The sequence below is a fragment of the Podarcis bocagei genome (genome assembly GCF_964188305.1).
Source record: "Podarcis bocagei genome assembly, chromosome: 1".
NCBI lineage: Eukaryota > Metazoa > Chordata > Lepidosauria > Squamata > Lacertidae > Podarcis > Podarcis bocagei.
This window is the reverse complement of record NC_138125.1, coordinates 100,244,492-100,269,169: the sequence shown is the minus strand read 5'-3', so window position 1 is coordinate 100,269,169 and position 24,678 is coordinate 100,244,492. Positions and strand designations below refer to the sequence as shown.

The following is a 24,678-nucleotide window of genomic DNA, read 5'->3' as shown; positions in this document are numbered from 1 at the left end:
GAAATCACATGTTTACTCACACTGTTGATAAAACACCTATTTCCCCCCTCTAAAATATCTCTCAGGTATTATGGATGTTCTGTTGGCGTGCTAATTTTTTGGGTACTTTTTCACCTTTTCAAAATACAAACATTAAGTTGCAATCCTGTTTTGAACATCAGCTGCCTCCTTACCCCTGTTACTGCAGTGATCTATGCCTTTAGACTTCTGTCAGTGTAGCCGCGAAGAATATTGGGAATTAATATACTTTCTCTAGCATCAGAATGTGAGTTTTCAGAAAGATCAGCTATTTCAGGCCTAATAGCTAGATCATTAAATCGGCTTTGAGATGGTGGTTGGTTTATATGTCTCGCTACACCAAACTGTGGCTTAGTGTGAATGTACGAGTGTGTGGATTTTGGGAGAAGAGATCATGACCACTTTGTTCCTCCTTAGTCTTTCTGTTGCACTGAGCTAAGCCATTGTTTGCTGTGCAATCTGAACCCTTGTTTGTGGTTTAGCTCTCTCCAGCCTAACCATGAGTTTGTCTATGGCAGGGGTCAGCAACCTTTTTCAGCTGTGGGCCAGTCCACCGTCCCTCAGACCATGTGGTGGGACAGACTATATTTTTTTTTGGGGGGGATAAAAATGAACGAATTCCTATGCCCCACAAATAACCCAGAGTCTAAAGAGATGCATCTTAAATAAAAGCACACATTCTACTCATGTAAAAACACCAGGCGGGCCCCACAAATAACCCAGGGATGCATTTTAAATAAAAGGACACATTGTATTCATGTAAAAACATGCTGATTCCAGGACCGTCCGCAAGCTGGATTGAGAAGGCGATTGGGCCACATCCGGCCCCCGGGCCTTAGGTTGCCTACCCCTGGTCTATGGTTTAGGGTGCATGGTTTGACCAGGAGAAACAGACCATGATCCTGGGTTCAAACAACATGCTTCATGCTTGGCCTAGTGCAGTGTATCAGCAGAATGACCTGGGAGGAGGAATGTGCAAACCAAATCAGTATCACTGTAATCAACTTTCATAGAATGCAAGATAACAAAGTTCTTATTAAGTGTCTTTGATATTGCACTGAAAGTAAAACCAAACAAATGTCTCTCTTTACTTTTCCCCCTTGACTTATTCTATATTCTTCCAGAAAATCATTATGCAAAGCTTGTTTCATATTTCTGCCAAAAATATACTTCTGTAAATCACACTGTTTCTCAGTACTTTTATGCTTCTTTTTTAAAAAAATGTTTCTTTCAGATCTATGTGATCAGTTTGGCTGAACCTCGACTGCCCTTGCAGCTGGATGATGCTATTCGGCCAGAGGTGGAAGGAGAAGAGGTGAAAATAACTTTTAAAAAAGTTAATGATTAAACAAGGGCTTGAAATCTCAGTAGCTACTATTCATAATTTATTTTTTTAAAGCCTTGAATTTTGTTATCATCCAGCATTAATGTTGTTGTTGTTGTTGTTGTTGTTGTTGTTGTTGTTGTTGTTGTTGTTGTTGTTGTTGTTGTTGTTGTTATTTACACCCCACCCATCTGGGTTTCCCCAGCCACTCTGGGCGGCTCCCAACAGAATATTAAAAGCAAAACAAAACATCAAACATTAAAAACTTCCCTAAACAGGGCTTAACTGTTCTTTTACTCAAGAGAACAAGGTTGGTACCTATAGTAATTACTCCTATTTCAACATTTTGTACACAGATACTTAACAAGCAGATAGATAGACCTGAAGTTTTGTATGAAGTAATTATTTCGCAAGCATAGCAGGTTTTGGATAAGATGCCCTGCATTCATTGTCAGCCTGTCTAGATTTCCCTCTCCAAAGATAGACATCCTGAAGGAAAATCGTTCTTTAAAAGTCACTAGGAAAACTTGTCACAGGCCAAACATGTCAGATGTTCCAAAACTTTATTTGGTCCTTTGAGAACAGTCTCTGAAAAGGACTTCTCCAGGTAGCCTGCTGACAGAATCAGCCAGATGGGATGGCCTGTCCTGATCTCCCTTCTGTAGCCAAGGATGGTGATGGGACCAGCATACACCTGCTATTTGAATTATGTTCACCTTACACGTCTGGCTTTGTACTTAAGCATCATGCCAGGAGCAGAGGAAGCTCCCATTCGGAAACATCCTTAGTGAAGGCAATATGATACATGCAGACCACACAGCTGCTCCCTCTTGGTGCAGAAGTGGTTCACTCAAGCTGTGCTAGACACTTGGCAGGTGTCTTTATCTCAGGCACTGAAAATCTTAGGTGTGAGCAGCTTACGGAGTTTCCCTCTGAATGTGCAATGAACCAAAAGATTTCTTATGTTACAAAACATGCATTGTTTCTCTCTCTCCCCCCCCCCCCTTCTGCACGTGTGGTTTTCAGTGTGTTTTTCTTTTGCAACTCTTCAGGAAGGAAGAGCTACTGTAAACCAGGATACAAGATTGGACAACAGAGTGATTGACTTAAGGGTAAGAACCCCTTGTGTTGGCCTTGAAACTAAGCAAATGGTTTAGAAGGTGGGAAGATTATTTCTCAGGACTCAGAATTCTGGGGGGTTTGTATGACCCATTTGCTGTAAACTTGTTTCACTCCAGCAAAAGTCAGTGATAATGGTGGTGCTAAAAGTGACCACTTACTTGTATTCCTGGGATGTGTAACATGAAAAAACTGCCAATGGAAAGATGCTTCAAATGCCTTTGAGTTTGTTACATCAGTGGCAAACATATACACCTGCATTATACACAGTGGCCTCTTTAGCCCAGTTTTTTAAGAGTCGCAGTGAATTTTTGCCATCAAAACATTTCTGAGGAGAAAACTGATTTTTCAAGGGGTGTGAGAAGCCCTCCGGGGAAAAATGGTATCAACTTTCTCATGCTTATTTGCAACCACTGTTCCGGTAATCTGCTGCTGCCTAGATACCATTTCTATCAGGCTGCCGTTTTGGTACTTTGCTATGCGATCCTGGTTGCCCAACCGAATTGCATAGTAATGTGATGACATCGGGGATGTTTGGAGCCAGCTAAGAGCTGGCTGCATGATGACACCTGAGAGTTGCATTTCCCTTCCCTTGAAGCTCTGTTTATAGTAGAACATGGATACCTTTTGAGAGAAATAAAACATGCCATGTCACTAGTCACTCTACGAGTCATTCTCCTGTGTACCAAATGCTCACCTGGGTCAACACCATGTGCTTCAACTAGGGAGCGTTGGCCCAGAACACAGAAAACATACATGAAACTTGTCCCTGCTGTTGGGAGTTCAACTTGGCCATTCTTTGCTCCTGGTTATTTGAGTCTCAGTGACTAGTTGCCTACCGAGACTTGAGGCGAAGGAATGATTCAAATGTAAAATGTATTCCAATCCCATGCATGTTTTCTCAGAAGCAAGATCCATCAAATTCCATGGGTTTTATTCCAAGTTAGCATGCCTGTCTGTGATTACAGACTTTGTTATGCTAAGGCAGCAGTTCCCAAGCATGCTTACCAGTGAATATTACAGGAGTGTCACGACTAAAAATCTGCTGTGAGGCATTTCATGGTACACAGAAATAAATACCTGACTGTGGCCTGTAAATTACTGCATAATCCTAAATCATATTTAATATAAAGCAAATATTCTTGTCCTGGGTGGGAGGTGGGTGGAGAAGTTGCTTTAGCACCTTCAAGACAAAACACTTGTTCGTTTTTTTCTTTTTAGTTGTATTATTTTTATTGATGCTTATAGCTTTAATAATGTTATGTGAACTGTTTTATCATGTTCACTTGAAAAAGGGTATAGGAATACCTTTAACAGTGCCAGAAGAAGGACTAAATATACATATATTACGTTTCACTAGTTTGGGCATTTCCGTCCCATGGCTGAGAACACCTCCCCCCCCCCAACATTTGATGGACAGATGGCTTCCTTCCTTATTTAAAACATCTGGTACAGTTTATTTTGCTGGTGCTTTTCCATGATGTGTTTGCTCCCTGTGACACACCCTTGGGAAACCGGGTGATATGATGTCTGGTAGGTTGATAGATTTTGTCTTTTGGCAAGGATGGACTCTTCGCATGTTCTTGTTCTGAACCACTCACTTTGCAAATACATGTGTGTGTGTATGTGTGTGTGTGTGTGTGTGTGTGTGTTTATATGGATACTGTTGCAGAACCCTCTTTTCTTCATGAATAATTATAATTAGTTTTTAGTCTAAAGTGCATGATCCTGCACATAATAATGGTTATCGTACTACATGGTTAGAAACTAGGCAAACAGCTGGCTGTCCATGTAAATTTGATCAACCACCGTGTTTGAATCCACTCCACGTTGTAATACAGTAAGGGACAAGATGACTTCTGCCGTTGTTTGCACATGAAATAGTGTATGGAAAACTATTAGTACAAATAATTGCCCCAGAGTTGTTGCCTTCCTGTGTTTGTGTAGCAGGATCATCCTAACTTTCTCAGTCCACCTCTGATTCCATTAGCAATACCATCATCAGGGTCATAAGTAAAGGCTGCAGCTTGAAGTGATTTGCCTGCCCACAAATAATGAGCCCAAGCATCCAGTGCCAAATAAATGGAACATTTGTAGGCTGTAGCTCTTTCTGCTGCAAAAGTATATATGTTAGAGAGGATAAAAATGCATCTTAAACCACCTGTCAGAGCAACCTTATCCATGATTGCTCTTGATATTTCTGGAAGTGTCATCTCTCTTAAAAATCATTGTGTGCATTCTGTGAAGAAATACAGGAGGAGAAGAAAAAACCTGCTGATGCTGGTGGTTCTGCTTCATTGCTCCCCTCAAATATCTGTGTTCTTAAGAAGCATTGAGCTCTTTTTAATGAAAGAAATACAATTTGGGGGAAAGGCCACTGGAAGATGAGTTGGGCAGTGTGGATTGCTGGCTTCAGCATAGTGGAAGCTGCTTATTCAGTTTTAGATCTCATAATGTTGAAAACTTCTGCCTAAGCTTGAATGTCCGCAGCAATCGCAGATAGACACAGGAGGGGATATTTTATTTTCTCACATTGCCAGTCAGCTGTACATACCTTTTTTTTAAAGTGACTTCGATCAGGCATGGGGCTTTTGCTCGTTTCATTTCTTGCTTGAATTTATAAAATTAGAGGTGACTGTGCCCAGGTATGTGCTGAAATTATGTACATCATCTTGAAAGCCCTTTCTCAGATATCCTTGCAGGCAGGCAGCATTGCTTTGTGTAGAGTCAGAGAGCATTCTGAACAACCCCAGAGGTACTTTTGTACCTCTTTGGTACTTTGGTACTTCAGGTTTGAATTCTAGAACTCTAGGTACTGGGCCTAAAGCTTTGACTCAGATTAAGACCTGGAAAATGCTTCAATACATAAATTATTTGGTGTCATTATTAGCTGTGCAGTGGGTGATAGGTTGTTGTTTTAAAGCTGTTCTCAGCTTTTAAAAAGAAGGTTGGTTGTTGTTTTTTAAAAAAAAGTAGACCTGGTTTTAATTGTATTCTGTTATTGACCTATCTCATTTGGGAGAAGGAGCAGACTGTAGATCTAAGAAATAAATAAATCCCCATATTTCTAGACCGATCCCTGATGTTTTAAAAAGGACTCACAACTAAGCCTTAGCGATCCCTCGCTTGGGGTGGATGGGGATGGGACCACCTGAAAAGTGAAATGTAAACAGAACTGTTAGATATAGATAAAACATGTAACTGGGAGAAGAAGAAAATAGCAAAGAAATACCGTATTTTTCGCCCCATAGGGTGCACCTAGTTTGGGGGGGGAATAAAGAAAAAATATTATTTCCCCCCCCCAGGCACGGGGCTGGGGAAACCCGAGCTTCCCCCGACCCCAGCCCCCAGAACAGGCTGCTATCTGCAACCCTTGGGAGACTGGCGCGACGTCGCGCCGGTCTCCCAAGGGTTGCGGAGAGCTGCCCGAAGCCCGGGGTGTGCTGTTCAGCGCGCCCCAGGCTTTGGGATGCAGGCAGCTCTCCACAACCCTTGGGAGCCCGGCGCAAATTCGCGCCGGGCTCCCAAGGGTTGCGGAGAGCTGCCCGGGGCACGCTCCGCTGTGCTCCCCAGGTTTCGGGCTGCAGGCTGCTGTCTGCAAGCCTTGGGAGCCCGGCGGGAACTCCCGCGGGCTCCCAAGGCTTGTGGAGAGCTTCCTGAAGCCTGGAGAGCGAGAGGGGTCGGTGCGCACCGACCCCTCTTGCTCTCCAGGCTTCAGCGAAAGCCTGCATTCGCCCCATAGGACGCGCACACATTTCCCCTTCATTTTTGGAGGGGGAAAAGTGCGTCCTAGAGAGCGAAAAATACGGTACTTCTGTATCTTGCAGGTGGGGAATGATATGCCCAGTCTTAAAATAGCTAATGAATCTTGTCCAAATAAAAGCCAAGAAGGGGGGAGGTGGAATGAAGTGAGGATAGGAGAGAATGGGAAAAATGTGTAACCCCACCATCCTCAGTTGTTAAGCTGAGCAGGCCTAATTGTGGCTCCTCTGTGCATCTCACTGTTCCTTCAGTGTGGTGTTAGTGCTCATACCTGTCACAACTTTGAACTTCAGATTGAATGTGTAGACAACTCCAGGCTTCGAGGTGTGTTGCAAGATCGCCTCCTAACTTGCAACCCCCCCCCCCCCCGTTTTTAAGCATGCCTCTTTCAAGTGGGCCTAGTTCTTACTGAGATGGTATGTCTTTGTCTGGACTGTACAATTTCAGACTGCAGGTAGACCTAGTTGTCTGCTTGCAGGGAAATCTTGGTATTTAAGAGTGCTATATCATGGGAGAGCACCCTACCTGCCGTCTTAAGTGGTACAGCCAAGACACAGGCATACCACTTTGGTGAGAACAAGAGTTTAGCCTTAATGCATGTATCTACAATCTGACAGCACAAGAAGGTTGTGGTGTTTTTCCTTAAGCTTAAACAAAGCATTTGTCTCCGCATGGATATGTGTGTTCACATACAACAGAGATGTATGTGAACAGAAAGGTAAAATATTGCCTCCGGCATCCCAAAAGCAATATTCATTTTCACATTTTATGAGCAATAGTATATAACATTGACACTAGAGTCTCGCACATTATTTAAGACTTGTTTTTGAAGCTTAAACTTCAGGAATGTGTTTAAGATATTCTTTATTGCTTTAGCACAGTCTCCAGTTCCTTATTGTACTACTGTACATAGACTGTGGAAGAATTTAAGACTTTCAGAATAAGATAAGTTTTCTCCTTCTCCCTTCAATCCGTTAATCCTTACACTTCTTTGATTGCAGAGTCAGTTAACTGCATGAGGAAGAAAGAGTAAATGCACAGGAATGACTTTTGTCAAATATGGTTTCTTGGTGTCGTGTTTTCCTCATTTGAAAGTCAGGTGGTTGAAATGGAAATTATATGTAATCCCATATCCAGTCTATAGCTCTCTTCTTTAGATTCAGAGTAACTGACAGAAGCTTTGCAGAATGATATCAATAAAATCACTCAGATTTAAAATGAAAATCCCAAGTCTTGCTGTGACAATTGATTCTAGAGGACTGATAGGAATACACATGGATACATGTGCAATTTTGTAGATGGGTTTTTGTTTAATTTCCCAGTGTTGACACCTCATTTGTCCTCACATTTGCCTCTACTGACATACAGGCATATCTTCTGTCAAACTCTTGTCCTCAACACTTCCATCTGGTCCAGGCATCTCCCCACCCCCATCTCCACTTTTTAAAGTAACATTCCAATTTCTCAGAAGTTTAATCATTCAATAAAACAGCAGCAGCTGTGTTAGTCAGTTAGCTCTCCTTTCAGTTGGGCATGAGCCTACACTTATAAATTAGGTGGCCTTACTTTGTTTCTGATTTCTTTGTATTTGTTATCTTTTATAGCTTACATTGACAGCGTCTACTGTTGTTGCTGCTGCAGCAGCAGCAGTAGTTGAATTCTATGCAAGCATTCAATAAACACAGTTGTATATACATATAGCCAGATCTCTTAAATCCAATTGTTAGAAAGGTTTCGGAGACTACATCCTGTGTTTTGTCTGAGGAAGTTGAATGGAGGCTCTCGTATTGTATTTATCAGATTGGGGTTGGGGGGCTGGCAAAATCCCCATTGGCCTGCTGCACTACATTTGCTGTGCTTTAATACAATACTTTAGACCCAGTGTGGTTTAGTGAATAGAGTGCTGGACCTGTGGTTGACATCCTCACTCAGTCACGAAGTTCACTGGCTGATCTCAATGTGGTGTATACAGTTATCCTTCATTTTATCCACACAGTAACTGTGTGAGGTAGGTTAGCCTGAGAGCAAGTGACTGGCCAAAGATGGAGAGAAGGTAGGATATTAATGTAGTACATTTTAAAATAAAAATAGATTTCTCTGTGCAATCATAAGCACATTAGTATACCATGTAAACTTGGCTTTAAGTCCATAAATAGGTAGCTATGCCTGTTATAGCTAATTAGAAAGTTTAAGATAAGCTGATCCAGGTGACTTGGAAGCATGGTTCTCATCAAGCTAGTAAGATTTGAATCCTTCTGCAGGTAGAAAAGAGCATTACATTTGATATGTTTCATTTTTAATGCGCTTGCTACTATTGTAGATTTTATACAAATTCAACACTTGCAGCAAACATCGTAGAGCTTCAGCCTGAATATCTGGCCACTGTCAACACAAGTAAAAATAAATTTATTTTAAAAAGTGACTTTGTAATTCCAAGAAACAGTAAACTTAAAGAGATTCCTGTATCTAGACGAAAGAAATAAAGTGATTTTTTTCTAGTTTCTGACATGCCGTAAGTAGTGGACAATGGAATGAAAAGGCAAATTGATATCAGAGTCTTGTAGCCTGTGATTCAGAGATTCCTATGCTATTTCTTTAAAGTGGACTTCTGTTAGCACATGAAACTCAGACTTTAGCCACCTTCGACAAGGGAGAACCAAAATTGTTCCCTTCTTTTTTTATTATTATCTAAGGCTTCATTGTGACACTTTGAAACAAACAAACAAAAAGGATTTGCCCTAGTTGAGTTGACGTAAATGTTGCGGTTACATATCTAATCTAATCTGGGAATTACTCAGTAATAAATTAGGTAACAGAAACAAGTTCAGCCTTTGTTTATTGTCTGTTCCCTAATCTGCATCTTCACTTCAAGGTCAAAACCTGCTTAAGGTTCAACTTCCAGTCTTGGGGATCTTGCAGTATATTTTCTTGAGCAGTGATCATTTGTCTCCATCAAATTGCTTTTCCACAGCTTTTGTTGTAGGGTCCCATATCAAGAATTTTAGTTTTAGGGCCTGTGGCAGCACATTGTGCTACTTTGCTAGATATGTCAGCTGAATTTGAGGATTAGATAGTAACTCAAGGTTCCTTTTCTTTCCTAGTTAAAGATAGAGCTCTGCTGTACTAAAACTTAGCCCCTGGATTAGAATTCATTGGCCAGGGTTTGGTCGATAGAGGTTATTTGCTATTTAGGGGTGTCATTGTTAGAAGTCACCTAAAAATATATATTTAACATGATTTGCTTTCCTTAAACTTCGAGTAAGGAGGAAGAAATAAAAGAGCATCCAAATGCTGCTTATTGACAGAAATCTGTTAGTACTCTGGGTTTGGCCTTATATAGGGACAGACCATTCATGCATCTAACCTAATATTGTTGACATTGGTCTTGTTCACATGTGACAGTGAGCCAAACTGTGGCTTAATGAGATATGAGAATGTGAGGGCTCATGTGCCCCTCGCTTTTCTCCACCGGGTCTGCGAGAGAGAGATTGAAAGCATCTGCTTCTGTTTTTAGCCCTAGAAATTTGCCAAAGCCTAGTTGCTTGTGAAGATGCTATTTTTTAAAAAAAATGGTTAATTTTTTTTACAGCAGAACTATTTTTGATGGTAAACTAAAATGCAGTGTAGATCTGGCAGCACTTAGTAATAATAATAATAATAATTTCACTATTTATACCCTGCCCATCTGGCTGGGTTTCCCCATATACTGTACTATACTGTACTGTACTAATCATATACTGTACTAGCCTAGTTAACAAAATAGCTCATCAGATTGTATAATACATTCAGGCTGTTGTAATGAACCCAAAAGCCAAACTCTATATTCAGTCCATTGCTCTTATTATTTAGCAAGACAGCAAATCAAGTGCTCTCCAACAAACATGTTGTGCAAGCATTTGTATATATTTTTAAATGTAGGCTAAATATATTATGGGGTGGTTGTGGTGAGACTAAGCCGCCGGTGGTTGCTTAGTTTTCACTCTCTTCTACAAGTCTTTTTGTTTTGTTTGTGCAGAACACAGTCGTGTGTGCGTCACATAAAGCACATCTCATGCTGTGCTTCCTTGCAGCTATGCCTCCTGTACTTTGCACAGCTTTGTTAGAGATGAGCCTGTATGTTTGTTAGAGATGAGCCTCTGCACTTCAAGCCAGACTTTATTTCCACCAGTCAGCTGAAAACAAAGTCAGGTTGCGCTGAACCCTCTACTTTAGGAACGCAGTGTGACTGTGGTTAAGATCTCACGTGGCTAAAAACAAAACAGAGGGGGGTGGGAAACCAAACCAGAAAGATGGTACCGGCCACTTTCTCGCACTATTTTAATTAACTAGAATCTGTAACTTTCCAGTGAAGAAATGAAAGCAAGCTTTGGTTTAAAAAATGCAGTCCGTTGTGTTTAAAACAAAAACGAAAAAGCAACTTTATTTGAAAACAAAAAAACCCTGACAGATGTATCACATTTGTATTCGTTTCTGCACATCTGTGGCTTGGCGTCATGTCATGTGAAAAACCACACATCTCAACCTAACTGAAAAGGTAGGCATCTTGAAAAAGTTGCAGTAAACAGAACAGTGACGCACATCCTTATTTAGGAGGCACGGATGGTGGGGGAAGGGGAGGGTAAAAAATGCCATTACTGTAAAGACACATGCAGCTGTATGTTGCCAACGCAGTTGTGGGTTTGCTTTTAACTATTCTTTATTTTTTCTTCACAATAAACCTCAGGGTTCTTGATTTGCAAAGCATGCTGGTATGTTAACTGTTTTGCAAGCAAGCAATCTCTGTGATCTCTGAGGAGTATCAAGCTTGTCTCTGTTTTGGAAGAAGAACTATTGTATTGGAGGGGAGAAATGGCAGAAGGTTCCCCCCACCCACCCATCACTGCATTAGATTTTACCTTCAACTCTGTATTGAGCTGACTTTTCTTTGCTGTGTGTGGGTGATGGGAGTGGGTGACTTTGTATAGCCTCTCTCAATATATTTTATCAATTTGGTTTTTTCATCTAGTTTACATTAAGCATTATATTTACTTCTATATATTCATTATGGATGAGTGCAACGACTACTGTAGAGCGGATTCAGCTATTGGTAGCAGAATGCTATGATGTCGTTCTATAGAAGACAGTTGTACCTTTGCAACTTTTGTCTAAATGCCTTACCTGTATATCTATATGATGAATAAAAGTTAATCAACCCCTTTGTCTCAACTGTTGGTACAGATTTTTAGCAGCTTCGCTTGCTCTTTATGTGCAAACCTATCAGAAAGTTTCCTCTGCAGGCCTTTGGGTAATAAAAATTTCTCTTGAGAGAACTGTTTAATGAAATCTGTTGTCCTGATAAAATTCAAACAGTGTCCAGCAAGTGAAATAAAGCTAGAAATCTTAGTGTAATATCTTCTCTTTAACAGACCTCCACTAGCCAAGCTGTCTTTCGCCTGCAGTCTGGCATTTGCCAGCTTTTTCGAGAAACACTCATTCACAAGGGGTTTGTGGAAATTCAGACTCCAAAGATTATTTCTGGTATGTACTGGTTATTTGTAATAGATTCAAATAAATTTGCAATTTTGGAGGCAGTACACTATTGTGCAGGTGGGGGGGGGGGAGTATATCATCAAACCATAGAGGATTCACTGATTTTTAAGTAATCAATTGCACATTAAAACCTTTTCTTTTCTTTTTTTTAAAAAAAGATGCTGCTGTATCCTTTGGAAAAACAAAAGTTGGTGCACTCTCCAGTAATCTCAGGGTAGAGAAACAGGCTTATTCCTTAGCATTTTGTGTAGGTTTAACCAGTCTTGAAGCCCAGAAAAATAAGCTGGCCTGCAGAAAGGCTTCCTAGGCTGCTTGGGGCTGGCAGAAGAGAGACAGAGAGATCTATCTTTCCCACAGCAGCTAACTTTTGCATTTATGTATTTGGTTCATATGGGGGGGGGGGCTTCTCCTGTTCCTTTCTTGGTTTGTTTGCTGGACACAGGGTGGATATACTGCTTCATTTCTCCTTTGCCAGCCTGTTCACTCCTCTACACAGAGCTCCTTGTCACCGGTGGCTACTAGGCTACTGCTTAAATGCAAGGCTGCTTTCAACCAAAGGCAGTATAACAAGCATAGAAAACAAACTATATTGTGTAGTTACAGCAATGGCTGGCAACAGCCAATTCATGTGCCCACTGGGACCTACAGACAAGCCACCCACCTGCCCCCTCTCACTGCCATTGGCTGTCTGAAGCCAAAATCCATAGTCTGGAAAGGAATGGAAATAGTAAAATACGGATTGCAACGCAACATTCTTACTGCAGTTCCTCCCTTCACCTATAAAACCCCACCTGAATGCCTCATGCCACATTCCTCCTCTTCTGGAGCAGGCATTTTAGCTTGTCTTGGTTTTAAGTCCATTTTAGCACCATAGATAGGGAGAGAAGGTGAGAATCGGGCTTGGAAGGTTGCTCTTCATTCCAGCATATTGCAGAAGGCTTGGGTCTGTCGACCCTAACAACACAGACCTAGGTGATACCAAATGTGTCGGGCATTATTACTATGGCTAGCCCTATTTTTAGGTAGTGTGTGGCAGTTACTTCAGGTGCTGGGGCGGTGGCAGCAGTCCCTACAGCCATTCCTCCTGAACTCTGAGGCCATTCACCTTTGCTGGACATTAGAGCTGTGTATACCCTCCCTAGAACACTGCCATTGGGTCTGTCTGATGCTATCCTATTGACCATGTCGAAGTAAGATTCATTTGCCAGGCAGCTTCTATATGTGGAGTGGCGGTTGTGTTGGAGGGGAAGTGCCAGCTTGTAATTTACCTCAGTCAGCAAAATGGCGCTGGCTGGTGTCTTCTGACCCTTGGAGAAAGTGTTTAAACATTCCATTTTCATCTCTGAAAGTGTACTTGCTGAATTGTCAGTTGCATGCAATAATTGAAGGAATCAAGAAAAATACATCACTTAAGTTTGCTCCTGCTTTATAGATAAATGCATTTATTTTTCAGCTGCCAGCGAAGGTGGTGCCAATGTGTTTACTGTTTCTTACTTCAAAAGCAGTGCCTACCTTGCACAGTCCCCACAGCTTTATAAGCAAATGTGTATCTGTGCTGACTTTGACAAGGTTTTCTGCATTGGGCCAGGTGAGGAAAGCTCTTTTGTTTTTCCCCCTTTCTTACTAATGCAACAGTCATGTCTCTGGAGCCAGCGTGCACTAAATGTTCAGGTTATGCACGTACTGAGCATTGCGAGGCCTTTTCCTTTCTAATCTGCAAACCAAACAAAAGTTTCATGCAAAGGCTGCTAATCCATATGGCAGTTTGACAGGGTTTGCAGGCGGAACAAATGTAATATTTTCAGCTGATGTGAGAACAGCGAACAGAGCAATGGTGTTCTCTAGTGGTTATTGGAAGTATCATACAGCTGTTTCCTGGCAGAGAAAAAGATGACTGCAACTGTAATGGTTAATCTCTCGATGAACTTAATAGAAGCCTACAAGCTTGGCAGCCCTAGAGGTTTTATTAATGTGGGCTTGCTGAAAATCAATACATCCTAAATTAGACGGTGCAAAATATTTTCATGTTCTGGTTTTTCACAATATATCAGGTTGGATTATCATCATAGATAGCATGTGCTTATCTTCCCTCTCCCCTTCCCTGAGCTATAAATTACAGGGGAGTACTGTACTCATTTTTGTATTGTAGAGCAATCCGTGTGCCTCATATCCCCAAACATATTCTTGAATATAAGAACCAAGTGCTGCACACCAACGCTGCACTACTTTAGCTCCTGCCCCCTCCTATTTCTTTTTGATGGAGAGAAATTGCACAAAGTATTGGTTGACACAGAGACCCTGGATCATAGGTACCATAATATAAAATGTGGGTGGAGATAGAGATAAAAGCTACTTTTCCATGGCAGGAGAAATACCACCCTGTGTAATATATGAACTGGGGAAATATTCTGAGATAATACAAAAATATTTGTAAGTCTCACTGACTTCATTGTTGGCTTAAATTGTTTCTTGATGGTGTTCAAAGGACCTACATGCACACTGGTGTGTGTTACTGTTCTAAATCTTCACAAGTTTGGGAATAGCACAGACTGCGGTTTTCAGATAGGAGCTGCACTCTCAAGTCACAAAAAGAGCCCTGTATTTGTCCTGATCTAGTCGTTTAGCTCCCAACTCAGAGCATGGACAGCTGTTGTTGAACTGTTATCTCCCAGGGGAGCCAACAGCACCTCCTTGCCAGGATTCAGAGTCACTTGCAGAAATTTTACTACCACAATGACCATTTTGGGTTTAACAGGGGTCTCTCTGGCAGGAGATTAGAGTCCTGTTTCAGATAAGAGCTATTGTTCTGTCTATTTAAAATAGTAATTTGGTGCTAGAGTGTCTGTCTGAAGCTAGTCTCTACTGAGACCCATTAGTTTGGGATCTTAAAGTAATTTAAAACGTTCTCCCCCTTTGTATAGTGTTTAGGGCAGAAGACTCTAATACTCATAGACACCTGACAGAGTTTGTTGGTCTGGATATTGAAATGGCCTTTAATTACCATTATCATGAGGTGGTGGATGAGATCGCAGACACCATGGTGCAGATATTCAAAGGACTCCAAGAAAGGTAAGAAGTAAATTACATGCTATAGAAACCATAGAAAATGAGGGGCTATTTAATGTCTGGAGTGCCAAAGCTAATGTGAGAAAGAGAGTTTGTATCATGTCTTACAGACAACAGTCATAAAAGTACCCTGTTGCCAGATGGATCTGTAATCAGGATAACTTTTGACTATCTGTACACCAAATCTCAGCTTTTTCTATCTTGCAAGAAGTACAGTTTTTGATACTGAAGTCTGCTAGCAGGGCATAAGCATGATCTTGCATACGAGGAACCACATGAGTAGAGAGAAATCTCTTTTTCTTTCTACTGATGGACCGTAAGTCAGTGAAATAATAGAATGGCAGCAGGTTAAAGACGAGCATAAAAGCATTTCTTTGTTTCTCTAATGCAGTATGAACTGCTGGAATTCATTGCCTTGATGGCTTCTTAAAAGGGTTAAATAGATTCATGAATAGGCCTTTCTTGGATATAATAGCTAAGAAGGAGCCTCTGTGTTCATAGGTGTTATGCCGCTGAACAACATAGGTGACTCTCTCAATTCATTGCCCTGTTTGTGAGCTTTGTGGAGCATCAAACTAGTCAGTGTTGGATACAGAGTCCTGGGCTGTGTGGTCCTTTAGTCTGATACAGCTTGTGAATACTTGTTCTTGCCCTGCTGAACTGCCTTTCAGATTTCTTCTCATACCTACACGTATCATCCTTTTTGGCCCCTAATATTCTTTTTTTATAGACCAGGGGTGGGCAGAGAATACGCTTACAGTTAAGGAATAAGTTCATCTTCGTCCAGGAATCTGTTTTCAGGGCCAAAACTGAGCACTCAGCTCTTTCACACACAAACCCATTCTAGACCAGGGGTGGGCAGAGAATAGATCTACTGGGAGATCTCTGGAATATCTAAAGTAAATTTGATATTTGATTCTGAGTTGTGTAACAATAGCAGCAACTTTTGTTTCCAAGCTAGGCTGCTGAAACAAATATAATTGGGGCTGGGGGGGGCAGTTTTGCAGGAATGGGTTGGGGTGAAAGAACTGAGTGCTCAAGTTTAGGCCCTGAAAATAAATTCCTGGACGAAGATGCACTCATTCCTTAACTGGAAGCATCGAGCCCTCTTTCTAAACTACTATTTACACTTAAATTTTGCTGGTGGAGTTCAGGTTTCTGGGGGAAAGCCAAACAGATCCCTTTGGCATGAAAGCCATTCGCTCCCTATTGTAGACTACAGAACGGTAAGGATATATATGCCATGGGAATGATGTACAGCCACTTGGCCCACTTTAGGATTAGGTTGCAGGCCATGAACTGTTTGTTTCCTTTTGCTGTCTTCCTCCCGACAACAGCTTTCTGGGCTGCGTCGAAGGGCAACCCACAGGTTTTGTGGATGGAATGGTAAGGCCATAAGGCTGCTCTCGGATGCAAGGGCTGCCACGTAGCCATGTACATTACAGTTAGTATTGTTGTTACAAAGGCTTAGCATGCTTTCCCACTTTGGCATCACACCTCATACAAGACAGTTTCATAACATTCTGGAGGATACTTAGGCTCGTAGCTTCAGAATTCTCTTGGACCACAGTCCCCTTCTATATGCCCAGCTTGAAACTGTGGCCAGGCCAGGAGCAGCAACAACTTTTTGCAGCTTTTTGTGGAAAATAGCAATATGAATACAGTAGCACATTTACTGATAACCCCTACAGTTGGCTACCATAATGCCCTCAAGACAGGGTGTGGCTGCCTGGAAACAGCAACTGGTTCAGAATACAGCAGCCAATTTGATTTTCCATTATAACCTGTTTTATATGAGATTCGTGGTTGCAGGTTGTTTCCAGGCTAAATTCAAGTGCCAATGTTTGCCTTTAGGACCCTTCATAGTTTAGGCCCAGGGTACCTGAGGGTCTTGCATGTGCTCCTTCTTACTCCCTGAGATCTGATGATGAAAATCTCCTCGCATGTCAACCAATCTTTTTTGTTGGTGAAGGAAGTCAGAAAAACATACATCATAAATGTTGCATGGTGTCAGAGTGAGCTCTTGTGGCGAAGAAGGGTAGTGCCTTTTCTGTGTTTTTGCTTTTGTTGAAAATTGCATTTATTTTTTTTACGTGAAGGTTTCAAACGGAGATCCAGACTGTGAGCAAACAATTTCCATGCGAACCATTCAAGTTCTTGGAGCCGACGTTGAGGCTGGAGTACCGAGAAGCTCTGGCCATGCTTCGGGAAGCTGGAGTAGAAATGGGGGATGAAGATGATCTCAGGTACATTCATGTTGGTGGGAAAGATTAGTGCCTTATCTATTGGTATTGCAGATGTAACCATTTTGGAACTACATTTGGATTACATGTCGCTGTGAAAACAGTTCATACATTTGCTGGAATGCCAACACAAGCCTGTCACACTTTTCCAGCTATAGGAATTGCCACCATTATGCACTCATGTACAAAACAGAGAGACGCCCCATTAAAATAAATCCCCTTGTTAAGAATGTGATGTATGGAGAGCACCTTAAATGTTTGTTTCTCACCATCCCAGGTAGTATAAAACATCTGTTCCAGAATCCAAGCTCTTAAGTGGAGGGAAGAAACCTGGTGGTGCAGTATAGCCGGGAGCTGTCTATAAACAGGTCAACCCAAATCTGTGTGGCCCTGAAGTCTCTCTCTTGTCCCTTAATTCATCCTAGACCACCCAGAGCAGTGTAACAGCTTCTTCTTTCTGTAAACAGTGGTCTGTTTTAAAACAAACAAACAAACAAACAAACTGAAAATCCTCGGTCCTGGGATTACAATAGTTCATTCTGGAACATAAAATTAATTTAATGGAGATTATTTACCAAAACAAATAGTTGACCTGTCCAGTTAATCAACAGATGATGCAAAGCCTTCTGATTAAATTTGTCTTCTGCACAAAATAAGTCTGGCTTCCATGTTTGTGAACTACGTTCCTTATAGAGGCTTGAACATCCTAACAGTTTGGTTGTATGTATGCTTATTCAGAAATGCATCCATTGGAGTCAATGGGTCTTATTCCCATATAAGCTTCCCTAGGAAATATTACTTAGACTTAACATAGTTTCTGTATAATGAAGACACACAATTCTGTAAAGCAGTGACAGCTTACTTTCTGTCTGCTTCTCCAGATGGTTATGTGTCTCTTTATAGGCTCACAATATCTCAGGAGTAAACAAATGTCCTGACCACCCTACTGCAAAAGAAAAATGTGTAGCGTTGGCCCTTTTGCTATAAGTATTATAGTAGTTTCCTTTTTTAAAAAAATCTCTGTGGTGCTTTGAATTGCCTGAAGCTGGCAATCAGTGATCCTAAGTGGAGTGTGCCTAAAGATGCCAGTTGTGTACTGGAGAATGGAAAGCATACAGGGAGGGCACTCCCACTGCAGGAAACGAAGTGTACTATACCAGTGCCAATCTTGGTTCTCACAGACACATTTAGCAAAACAATTAATTGTGTAGGCACTACTTTGAATGCAATATATGGAAGTGGAGTATACAAATAGTGACTGCATAGCCGCCTCTGCATAACATACTGCAGAGTCTGGTCTGGTCCCTGTTAGTCATGTGGCGAAGCAGAGACCAGCAGGGAATAAAGCCCACTGCAGGCTTGGGCGGCAGGCAATAAAACCAGCCACTCCTGATCCAACATTTGGAGCTTGTCTGGCTCCCATGACCAGTAATACAGTATCACATTCATCCAGGGTTGGCCTAAAACAATTAAATGGCATGAGTGGATCTACACACGTATTTTCTCATTTGTGGGATTTGTACAGCTTTTCAAAGATCAGTGCATAAAGACTCAGAAACACGAACTATAAAAAACTGCTTTAACCTGAACCTTAAAATCTTTGCTTTCAGTACACCAAGTGAAAAACTCTTGGGTCGACTGGTGAAGGAAAAGGTAAACCTTTTAAAAATTACTTTGAGTCCTTAATATAGCAGTAAAGTGTATTTTTGGAACAAGTCTGAACAGGTATGCTTGACACAGGAAAATGTTAACATTTGTAGCAGGTCATTCATACAGAATTTTATAGTGTTTTTAATATGCTGTCTTAGAACCTGTGTGATACTATCAAATTTAAATTCCTTTAACTTGTTGGAATTAACTGATTAGCAGAATCATGTGTTGTGAAATGTTCAGATTTTTAGATATGTATTATTTAGTTGTTGTTTTTTAAAGCCTCTTTCCTTCAAAAAAACCCCAAAAAACTTAATTTTATTTATACCTGGTCTTTTGCAGTATGACACTGACTTCTATATTCTTGACAAATATCCTCTGGCTGTAAGACCTTTCTACACAATGCCAGATCCAGCAAATCCTGTAAGTAAATTGTCGCATGCTTATCAGTGTTTTGATTGCTGTGAAATATGATGGAACATTGCAGGCCACTTTCAGGTGTCAATAGGGGATTGGCCTGGCATGGAGTTTGTGCCACAATTATACCATATTCATGTAGTAAGTTTAAAGTCAGGTGTTGAGTAGGTATGCTTCAGTATTGAGATTGGTAAATGATGAAAACCAAGTTATGATCTAGAAAAGTATAAATTGCAGACTATATAACCAAATGAAAACACAAAAACATATGAAATAAGGTATTAATTTGCTGTTTATTTTTATTGTAAAGAAAGCAGGGGATGGAGGACGTGGGGAAGTCCGGTTGATCATGAAAATTGATTTGAAAAAGTGAACTTTCTTTTATAATTTCTTTTTTCTTTCTGTAAAACCGCTTTTGTTGTGTTACTGATGATGTATTCCGACCTTGGAAAAAAAGCAATAAAAAATTATTATAAAAAAAAAAAATTAAGTCAGGTGTTGAGTAGGTATGGGTCTCATAATCTGAACTGATCATTGTCCTTTGCACAGGCTCCTTCAGGAACTAAAACCAATGCTAGCAGCAGGTGTTTGTTTTTCTTACTACAAGTCCCATGATCTCCAATGGAAAAAGATGCTGCTATTGTACTTACAGTTTCAGCAGTTTTGAAAGAAGTGGACACAATGGAAGGAGAGGCCTGCCTTTTTCGTTGGAAGTGGGATGGGCATAATCTGCGCTTAACAACGGCCAAATTTTGCATACCGTTTAACTGCTAGTTACTAAAATGCAATCTTTTTTTTAAAGAAAACATCCAACTCCTATGATATGTTCATGAGGGGAGAAGAAATTTTGTCTGGGGCTCAGCGAGTTCACGATCCTCAGCTGCTGACTGAGAGAGCTTTGCATCATGGCATTGGTAATATTTCAGATATATATATATATATTCCTGTCTTTCACTTTCAAATCAATGCATGCAACAAGGATATGAAGAGGAGAGATTAGAGCAGGAAATGGAAGCCTTATTCTTTGTATAGAAATATAATGGTTAGATCCAAATTTAAGTTACTTCCCATTGAAATTAAGTGGTATCTAACTTACCATGTTGATTTTGATGGGCCCTAAGTGTAGGATCTTAGTCTTAGCAAGTGTCTTCGCAACATATAACAAATGTGTCCAACAAGTTTTCAGCCACAAACAACTTTTCTAAGGGTACCTGTTCCAGGGAACTTTCCCCAGGTCACGAGTTTCTATTCTGTACAATATTTGTCAGTCTCGCTACAATTATATTTCAGTTCCATCCATCCAAAAGCTCAGGGGACCATCAAATACGTTGAATTGTCAGGTGGACTTAAATGCAGGGGATGCACAAAAGTGGATTTGGATACCTGCAGGTGTTTCAGGGTAATCATTTTATCATTTGGTAAATGTGCACTTGTTAGTTGCTGAAGGGAAATCAAAGAATATTGTCCCCAGGTAGGATGTCAGTTACAGAAAGGACAGGTGGGCCTGGGGGCTAGTGGACCTGGTGCCTTTCCTTGTACTATATTAAAGCCGAAAGCAATAATCTGCTGTTCTGTGGATTTACTTTTTTGGGTGGGGGTGTAACCCCTTAAACAGAGCTGCTGCTCATATCTTCTGTTCAATTTTTAAACAGCAACAACAGGATCAACACAGCTTTGGCTACTAAGCACACTGGATTTGTGCAAAACAATAATAGTCTGTTGGGGGGGGGGGGCTGTCCAGAAACTGAACTACTTTGGATTAATGTGTATTCTTTCTATTTATGCTGCATGCTTTTGCTGTGCTGCTAACGAGAATTGGACGTAAAGCAAAATAATCTATTTCTTTTACAGATTTAGAGAAAATTAAGTCTTACATTGATTCCTTCCGTTTTGGTGCACCTCCCCATGCTGGTGGTGGCATAGGTAACGTAGCTTATTTTATTTTCATTGTATTCTGGCCCTGGATTATCATCATACGGAAGGACAGTTTTACAACAAAGATGATCATAGCATTTGAGCTTAATTCGGAAAGCTAACCTGGATTTACCGGGGATGTGTATGTTTGAGAAACATCCTAAGCTTCTTATCTCTGAGATTTATAAAACAATCCATGCTTTAAGCTTTGCTTTCCTTTTTACAAGACAACTATCAAAGGAAATGATCGGACAAGATTCAAAAGCCCACAATCAAAGGAGAAAATCCTACTGCTTGTTAGCAGTGGTGTTTCCTTCCCAGCCCCCCTTCCCACTAGTCGGGCATTGAATGATGAAGAAAGAAAGCAGTTGTTTATTTGATGGAGATTTATCCCTACTGTTAATAGAGGTAATGATATAAAGTCTAGAATACTCAGTGCGTTTTGACGAAACTCATTTAATTCTCCCCCACCTCCACTGGTTGTATTTGGACCAAACTTGAACATTTTTTTCCCCAAGTACAAAGCTGACGATTTATTTAACACTTTTTCATTTACAGGTTATGCAACTTGCTTTATATGGCAAAACTTTGCTGATTTTACAAGAACAATTTTGCAGGCAGCAATTAGCACATGACAAACACGAAATAGTACAGTCATACCCCGGGTTACAGACGCTTTGGGTTGCGCAATTTCAGGTTGCGCACCGCGCTGAACCTGGAAGTACCGGGATGGTTACTTCTGGGTTTCGGCGCATGTGCAGAAGCGCTCAATTGCACTTTGCGCTTGCACAGAAGCGCCGAATTGTAACCCGCGCGTGCGCAGATGTGCAGGTCATGAACGCTGCGGGTTGCGAACATGCCTCCCGCACAGATCATGTTCACAACCCGAGCGTCCACTGTACAACCATGTTACTCTACTCAAATACAGCAAGCAATGGGATACTTTTCCATTGTTAACTGTTCTGGTGTGGCTTCAGCTGAGAAGGAAAATTGTTCCGGGCTCTAGCCCCACCAGCCTCACAGACTTTCACATTTTGAAGGGAAGTGCAGGTTTCCCAAACCCATCTTTCCCTCATATTGCTGATTGAGGGGACGACCAAGGAAGCATTTGCAGAATAAGAGAAGGTGGGATTAACCTACCTCACCTCTGCTTCCTATCCTCTTTTTATCTCAGCCAAGCTCTGAAACCAGGCTAAAGGCAAAACAGCTAGGGGTAGATTTACGGAGAAGAATCCGTGAGCCTGGGAAAGGCTAATCAGTATATCCTGTAAGTGCCTCCTGCATTCTTTTCTTGGTAAAAACGGTGCTGGATCCCGTCTTTGCCAAACTAAAAAACCAAACAACTTCGGATATAAGGCTTTCAGATTGGTGGTACTTTTTGCATAAGGCTGCTTTAAATATTAATAGAAATAGAAATTACATATTTTGAAGAATTTGTAGCACTGATCCACACAGTGGATTTTGAGCTTAGCCTGCTGCGATGCAATGGTTTGTGTTGCAGATCTAATGAGCATGTGGTAGTGTTTAAGGGATGAGAGCGCTCTCAGGAGAAGCTAATGGGGCAGCCTGCTGTGCATATGAGGCTTTGGGGTGTGGTGATGCCCTCCAACAAAATTCTTCTTAGCAAGTGTGGCAGCTCAAACTGTGTTTTCTTCTGTTTGTGATGAACTGCAAGCTTGGTGTTCCAACCAAACCCAACAAGCTGCCTACTAGCCATGGGTTGGTTTGTTTCAATTAACCACGGATTAGGGTTTGGATGACCTGTTAAATTGCATTGAATTAAAAACTAAAGTGAAAACTTTCTATCCCCTCCTGGCTGTACAACAGAGGAGCACATTGAGTACAAAGCTTGATGTGACTCATGAACCACTCTGCTGGTTCATGTATATCTGTATATGTATACACCACTTGGTCTTCTAGCTGATGAGACTGGATTTAATTTTACAGGGTTGGAAAGAGTCACCATGCTGTTCCTTGGACTGAGCAATGTCAGGCAAACGTCCATGTTCCCTCGTGATCCTAAACGTCTAACGCCTTAAGGAGACCAGAGCGAGTTTGAAAGTTTGCTCCCTGCTCTGAACAGTATAGCATAAATGCAGTATGCAACGGATGTACATCTAACCTACTAAAGTGCCACAATAACAAATGTTCCACTAATTTATTACTAATAATGAAGCCAACCATTTTAACAGATCTGGGTCGTGTTGCAGAAAACGTAATCTTTTTATGAAACATATTTGAAGTTAAGGGTACTGTTATCATCTTGTACTTTACAGCTTTCTATACACTTGAATTTTAAAAAAAAAATCATAGTTGTGTAATAAGGGGAGGACATTTGTTTTTTAAAAAATATGGCAGCAGAGTAGAATTTGATCAACAGTAGTAAGAAAAATTGACAAAATAGTGAGTTGGAAATGGATAATTTTGAGAATTAACATGGGAAATACTGAACTCTGATCTTACATACTTATAAATGCAGGTTGCAATAAAACTCCCTAACATTTTGTGTGTGTGTCTTTTTTTCTACATTGCAGAATTTGTCTGTATTTTTTTGTCAGGGTGCTGTCATGCTTTTCAATACTAGAAAATAACTTTAAGCAGGGCATAATTATCTTGATCCCTGCTGAACAATGAACAATGCTGGGAGCCTTAATAACTGGCTTGCCTCTCAACCTCCGTATCTCACAGGACTATTGAGGATAAAAAGAGATGATCATGTATGTAAGCCTTAAGCCTGTGCTTAAAACAGGTGCGAGGAACCTCAGGGCCACAGCATGGCAGGGGCACTCTTGCTGAACTACAACTCCTATAATATTTGACCATTGGGCTTGGGGGCTGAAGCCGGTGGGAACTAGAGTTCAGTGACATTACCCATACTTTCTGAGATTGTAAGTCCTGGAACCTGAGATCGCTGAGATTGTAATACTGAAACCTGCTCTCTTGTAAAGTGCCATGCACACTGATGCTGCTGTAAAATACAGTGGTGCCCCGCAAGACGAATGCCTCGCAAGACGGAAAACTCGCTAGACGAAAGAGTTTTCCGTTTTGGAGGTGCTTCGCAAAACAAATTTCCTATGGGCTTGCTTCGCGAGACGACAATGTCTTGCGAGTTCCTGCTGGTTTTTTCCCCCCTTCCCCCCCTTTTTCTAAGCCGCTAGGCCGCTTATCAGCTGATCCGATCAGCAGATAAGCCGCTAATAGCGCTAATCCGCTAATCCTTCAATGGGCTTCCTTCGCAAGACGAAAAAACCGCTAGACGAAGAGAATCACAGAACGGATTCTTTTCGTCTTGCGAGGCACCACTGTACAATAATTTGATCTTGTGTTTTGAAATTGCAACTAAAAGAGCTAATAGTTACAGTTCTGTGGTGTTTTTATTTATTCAGGAGTGAGAGATTAAATTATTATTATTATTATTATTATTATTATTATTATTATTATTATTATTAAACTGCTGGCCAGATTTTTAAGTGTTTCCAAGCAATTAAGCCGTGATCTGAGATTTGATGGTGGATGGTACCAATGTATATACAGAATTATGGTATCCTAATTTTCAGGGGCATTGCCATTAATTAAAGGTCTTGATGCAGGAATCAGTGTGTGCAAATTGCAGACACTTAAATAGACTCAGCCAAA

The 24,678-nt window shown here is 41.0% G+C and overlaps 1 protein-coding gene across 1 annotated transcript in view; it reads left to right on the top strand.

Moving 5' to 3' along the window:
- Positions 1-23,547, top strand: part of DARS1 (aspartyl-tRNA synthetase 1) — a 49,395-nt gene extending 25,848 nt beyond the window's left edge. Inside the window, exons 6-16 of the mRNA XM_081199778.1 lie at positions 1,253-1,333; positions 2,395-2,454; positions 11,629-11,740; positions 13,206-13,340; positions 14,674-14,821; positions 16,918-17,064; positions 18,672-18,714; positions 19,054-19,134; positions 19,931-20,042; positions 20,980-21,051; positions 22,990-23,547. Of these exons, the coding sequence (XP_081055904.1) occupies positions 1,253-1,333; positions 2,395-2,454; positions 11,629-11,740; positions 13,206-13,340; positions 14,674-14,821; positions 16,918-17,064; positions 18,672-18,714; positions 19,054-19,134; positions 19,931-20,042; positions 20,980-21,051; positions 22,990-23,081 (1,083 nt within the window). The 3' untranslated portion in view covers positions 23,082-23,547. The remainder of the gene's footprint in view (positions 1-1,252; positions 1,334-2,394; positions 2,455-11,628; positions 11,741-13,205; positions 13,341-14,673; positions 14,822-16,917; positions 17,065-18,671; positions 18,715-19,053; positions 19,135-19,930; positions 20,043-20,979; positions 21,052-22,989) is intronic.
- The last annotated feature ends 1,131 nt before the right edge of the window (positions 23,548-24,678 follow it).